Source organism: Martes martes, assembly GCF_963455335.1.
Source record: "Martes martes genome assembly, chromosome: X".
NCBI classification, from domain to species: domain Eukaryota; kingdom Metazoa; phylum Chordata; class Mammalia; order Carnivora; family Mustelidae; genus Martes; species Martes martes.
Genome location: NC_137897.1, coordinates 51605826 through 51611825, shown reverse-complemented (window position 1 = coordinate 51611825; position 6000 = coordinate 51605826). Strand labels below are relative to the sequence as shown.

Here is a 6000-nt window from a genome sequence, read left to right as displayed (position 1 = left end):
ACAAGGGAGCTTCCTTGCCCCGGCTGCCCAAGTGGAGGAAAAAAAAATAAAGAGAAAGTTCATTACTTCCATGTAAATAAATAAGTGAAGAAATGCCAGATGATTTTGATTCTATCCTCTGCCTCTCTACCTCCCATGCTCCTTTGACAGTGGGGTCAGTTACTAGAACATGGCCTTCTGGGACTGCATTCAGGATGTACCATTGCAGGATTCAGCTGTTACTGCTTGAGGGAGAGAAGCTTGAAGCTGTCATCCAAGATGGACCTTCTGTTGCGTCGTAGCTTTCTCTGCCGATACTGGTACCAGACCACACCACTAAGAGCCAGAGCAATGAGCAGGAGAATGACACTCATACCAATTAAAACAGAAGCCAGTATCTCAATATTCTTTACAGGGATCTGCATGCCCAGCATCCTCACATTTCCTTCTCCAATGTCTCTGAGGATTTTTGCTGAAATGGAATAAGAGAAAAATAGGAACCTTGAGTTGGAGAGTATTCCAGTGGGGCACCATTTACAGTCAATGCAAAAATAAGGGAAAGAAGAGAAAGAAGAAATAACTCCATCAAAACTGGACAGAGGAACTGCTCCTATTCCTAAAAAGACCAACTGATGAAGACAGATTTATAGGCTACAAAGAATTTGTGTGACATGATGTCACAGCTGAGAAAGCCCTTAGGAATCACTGAGATCCCAAGCCCTCCATAGAAAGAGCTAAAACTCAGAGTAGAAAGGGCCTTGATATATTTCTCCAAATATACAAAGGCTTGTGATGTAAAAATAATAATAATGAAGGTAATTGGATTTGGTTTGCATGTTTCCAGAGGATAGACGTGGGGGCAATGAGTAGAATTTTCAGGGAGGCAAAATGACTCAATCATTTAGCTTATCAATGCTCAATTTGACTATTGGACCATGACAGCTACCTGCCACTGTGCTGTCTGGTCTCTCACCTTTTTGAGTCATAATAATACTGATGTCACATTGATCTTTCCAGGTGAAATAATCTGATTGTCTTAGTTCTTGCTATACAGACTTTTGCTGATCTCTAATTAACCCACAGAGTAAAATTCAGAATTAAGCCAGGCATTCCAACTCACAATCAAGCTCTAACTTGCCTCTTTTTTTAGTTTTACCTTCTACTCTTTAGCTACAATAACTCATTCTTTGTTTCCCAGAGTAAGTGACACTCTTTCAGGCTCCCAAGACTTTCTTAACACCCTTTCTCCCTCTTCATCTTTCTATACCCCTCTTAAATATTACAGGTCTCTGCAAAGCAATCTTCAATTTAGCTGGACAAATAATGGTCCTTTCTTGTGTTCCCAAAGTATCCTTCCTGTTTGTATGCCCATGATTTACTTGCCTGGGCCAAGTGAACTAATCTCCCTCACTTCTGGACTTCAGTCTTCTGTTTTATAAATTGGTGATAAGAACCATACTTAGCGGGGCACCTGGTGGCTCAGTGGGTTAAAGTCTCTGCCTTTGACTCAGGTCATGATCCCAGGGTCCTGGGATTGAGCCCCTAATCAGGTTCTCTGCTCAGCGGGGAGCCTGCTTCCTCCTCTCTCTCTCTCTCTCTGCCTGCCTCTCTGCCTACTTGTGATCTCTGTCTGCCAAATAAATAAAAATTTTAAAAAAAGAACTATACTTCTTAGCTCAGAGGTTTCTTTTGAGATTAAAGTAAATTAATATTTATAAGATATTTAGCATTGCACCTGGAAGATAGCAAATGCACAATAAAGAATAGCTGTTATTTTTGCCCCCCCCCTTTTTTAACAACCTCCTGAAGCTCAGTGAATATGTCTTACTTGATTTAGTGTCCCTGGAACTTAGTAGATGTTTGATAAGTATATAAACAGATGAATGAACATTCTTAAAGAATGGAGAGAAGATGAAATATAATGAGTTCAAATGAAAGCTGGAAAACATCCTAGTTCTGAGTTTATATTCTACCGCTTGACTCCTCTTGTGACCTTGGACAAATTACCTTCCATCTCAGTTTCTTATGTACACAATTATTGGGTTTTATTCAACCGACAGTTTTTGAGGTTTTGTTTTTTTTTCCCAATTGTGGAACCTTTCTAAGAAGAACTTACAAATATATATGTACATAGAAGTATGTATTATGTATATCCAAATATATGCATAAAATATGTATATACACACCAATATATATGTATATATACAAATACACAAATATATAGGTATGACATTCCATTCTCTCAGCCTCACTTTACCTTACCCCAATCACACAGGGTCATACCATAGTTCCCTGATTGACAGTTTATAAGTTACTTAGGGAGATTATTAGGACTTTTCCAAACATAACTGAAAAAAAAATCACCAGACTAAACTGATGATCTCTAACATTCCTACTAGCACTCATAACTTTCTGAGTCTTTCTCAGTACAGGTTTAAATGGTGTGGGGGAGAGTGAAAGAACTATCTGGACCTAGTTTAGGTAGGACAAGAACTTCCACTTATTTTTTTTTTTGAAGGGCAGAAATGGCTGGTTCCAGAGAGTCAACAATTTGGTATTCCATAGATACAATAATAAAAATGGCTGAGGCAGACTGTAGCAGACTGTATGATGGTATTTGTACTAGTTTCATACTGTTTATATGAGTAGCTTAAGTCTGTGTCATAGTTCCTTCAAGTCCAACCCAAAGAAACCCTGACTTTTCTTTCCCCTCACACATTAGGTGGGAAGCCAAGATAACCTTCAACTGGAGATGAGTCTGTTTTCCTCAACTTAGGAAGTTTGGAGTGGGGGCCAGATATAATAAATCTGCTTAGAGAAGCTGAACCTTAGGTTTCTGGCTTTTGAAATGTTACAGAAATCTCAGAATGCTTCCTGCTAGTATTGTAGTCCACCTTTTGGTCAGTGAATCTCATCTTCAAGGGGCACTACACCAAGTACGTAACATGTAACTATCCAGTTTGTTATTCTTACCGTTTCCAGTCTCTTTGGTAATGGTGGTAATAGTGCTTATGTGTTCTGGAAAAAAAAAAGAAATTAGTTAGTTTTATTATTCCTACCAATCCACAGGTTTGCTGTGGGCATTGGCATTGGTTAGAGGAATTTCTCTGTGGTATTCTGAGCAAAATGAAGGCACCTGGAATTAACTACCTTATGGTCTAAGTCAATATTGGTATAGGGACTTGAATTTGAGTAGTGACAAAAATATAAGCAAAAACATGGGATTAGCTTCTGTACAGCAAAGGAAACAGTCAACAAAACAAAGAGGCAACCCACGGAATGGGAGAAGATATTTGCAAATGACAGTACAGACAAAAGGTTGATATCCAGGATCTATAAAGAACTTCTCAAACTCAACACACACAAAACAGATAATCATATCAAAAAATGGGCAGAAGACATGAACAGACACTTCTCCAATGAAGACATACAAATGGCTATCAGACACATGAAAAAATGTTCATCATCACTAGCCATCAGGGAGATTCAAATTAAAACCACATTAAGATACCACCTTACGCCAGTTAGAATGGCCAAAATGAACAAGACAGGAAACAACATGTGTTGGAGAGGATGTGGAGAAAGGGGAACCCTCTTCCACTGTTGGTGGGAATGCAAGTTGGTGCAGCCACTTTGGAGAACAGTGTGGAGATTCCTCAAGAAATTAAAATGAGAGCTTCCCTATGACCCTGCAATTGCACTACTGGGTATTTACCCCAAAGATACAGATGTAGTGAAAAGAAGGGCCATCTGTACCCCAATGTTTATAGAAGCAATGTCCACGGTCACCAAACTGTGGAAAGAACCAAGATGCCCTTCAATGGATGAATGGATAAGGAAGATGTGGTCCATATACACTATGGAGTATTACGCCTCCATCAGAAAGGACGAATACCCAACTTTTGTAGCAAGATGGACAGGACTGGAAGAGATTATGCTGAGTGAAATAAGTCAAGCAGAGAGAGTCAATTATCACATGGTTTCACTTATTTGTGGAGCATAACAAATAACATGGAGGACATGGGGAGATGGAGAGGAGAAGGGAGTTGAGGGAAATTGGAAGGGGAGGTGAACCATGAGAGACTATGGACTCTGAAAAACAACCTGAGGGTCTTGAAGGGGCAGGGGGTGGGAGGGTGGGGGAACCAGGTGGTGGGTATTAGGGAAGGCACGGATTGCATGGAGCACTGGGTATGGTGCAAAAAAACAATGAATACTGTTACGATGAAAAGAAATAAAAAATTAAAAAAAAAAAACATGGGCTTAGGAGTACAAAAAGAAAGTCACTCCTCTACTATTACGTACATATTTATTGGTACTTACCATCCACATTCTTGTTTTCTTTGTCACCCTTTCATACTCTCCTTTCAGGAAATGTCTGTTCTTTGTCAAAAGTACATCCCTACATATTCAAACTCTTCTCGGGACACTGGTTCCTCTTCTGGCTTTAATGAGGCTGAGATCTTCTCTGAGAACTATGTTTCCTTTATATCCTCTCAATACTGCTTTGAGATAATTGTCCCTCCTTTTTTGTGATATATATCTATCTTGTTTAAAGCTTATATTATTTGTCTAGAAAACCCACAACCATTTTTTGTCACTGTTACTTGGTAGTTATTTTCATTCATGGAATAAATTTGGTACTGGCTCAGTCTTCCTCTTCCTCAGTTCCCACCATTCACCACTGAAGTTTCACAGTTTCTGGACTTTTAACTCCAAATTTTACATCTACTCTTCTCTATCAATACCTTCCATGGTCACATTGGACTTGTTATTTGGAAATGCTCCATCTCAAAAATATAAAATCTAATAACATCCTCCTATTCTTTCAGCATTTGAATGCTACTTATTCCATTTAAACTGCTATCCTTACTTCATAAATATCTCTAGCTCCTAGATCCTTCCATTTCCCCCCCCAAACTATTAGCTTTATCCTGCCCCCCCATTCCTGGTCTATCTATATTTTATGGTCTATCATTTCAACTACTAATTTACCAGAAGTACTATAATCATCTACAAAAAAACACAATAACTATGTTTTCCCTGTATTTTGTCTGACTTGCTGAATATTGGTGGAGAAAAATCAGGTAATTGTAAATATCAGTATTCTTTGTGTCCAACTTTAGACCCTCAGTGATGCCTGCCAATAATCAATTTATTTTCCATCACTCAGAGTAAACTTTGTTTTCCCATCTCTTGGAGTGGTTATTTCTTTTTTTTTTTTTTTTAAAGATTTTATTTATTTGACAGAGAGAGAGCGATCACAAGTAGGCAGAGAGGCAGGCAGAGAGAATGAGAGAGGGAAGCAGGCTCCTGCCGAGCAGAGAGCCCGATGTGGGACTCGATCCCAGGACCCCGAGATCATGACCCGAGCCGAAGGCAGCGGCTTAAACCACTGAGCCACCCAGGCGCCCCTGGAGTGGTTATTTCAAACCTTAGTCCATTCTCTTGAAGTTCCTTATCTTACCAACCACCCTTCACACTCAGCAGATGACCCTGTCTCCTCTCTCACAAATGAAGCAGAGATCATAAAACAGAAATATTCTTTCTGACAAGATACTGATCATTTTCTTTTGTTTTTTTTTCTCTCCTTTTAGTAAACAAACAAACAAAAACTTACTCCAGTCTAATTTTTCATTTTAGCTCCAGTGTTCAGTCCCTGTTTCCTCATTAGGAACCTTGTTTCAACAATTAGTCCTTTCTTCCCTATCTGTCTTCAACTATAGTTGGCCAGTTATCACATATGTAGTTGGAGCAATATTGAATTAGACTATTGTGAGGTATAAACAAACAAAAAAGCAAATAGGTGAGCTTTATGGGCTGCCTTATTGTCAGAGATATGAGCTATCCTTACTCATTGGTAATATGTATTGTGATAGTCTGTTGTCTATTAAATGGTCCAGATTTTGGCTAACTCACCATAGACAGATAAAACCTGTTGTCTTCAATCTATAGCACCTTTTTAGAAGGATTTTATTTATTCATTTGAGAGAGAGAAATGATGAGTGAGGGGAAAGAGGC

General features: G+C 39.0%; 1 protein-coding gene across 6 annotated transcripts in view; it reads right to left on the bottom strand.

The window, feature by feature from the left end:
• Nucleotides 1-218: 218 nt before the first annotated feature.
• The window catches only part of LOC308337105 (hephaestin), a gene marked incomplete at both ends in the record, with an annotated part of 126672 nt that continues 120890 nt past the window's right edge, over nt 219-6000 (bottom strand). For all 6 annotated transcript variants that reach the window (XM_080795136.1, XM_080795135.1, XM_080795134.1 and 3 more), the window contains 2 exons: nt 219-451; nt 2953-2997. In XM_080795136.1, coding sequence (XP_080651262.1) covers nt 219-451; nt 2953-2997 — 278 coding nt within the window. The remainder of the gene's footprint in view (nt 452-2952; nt 2998-6000) is intronic.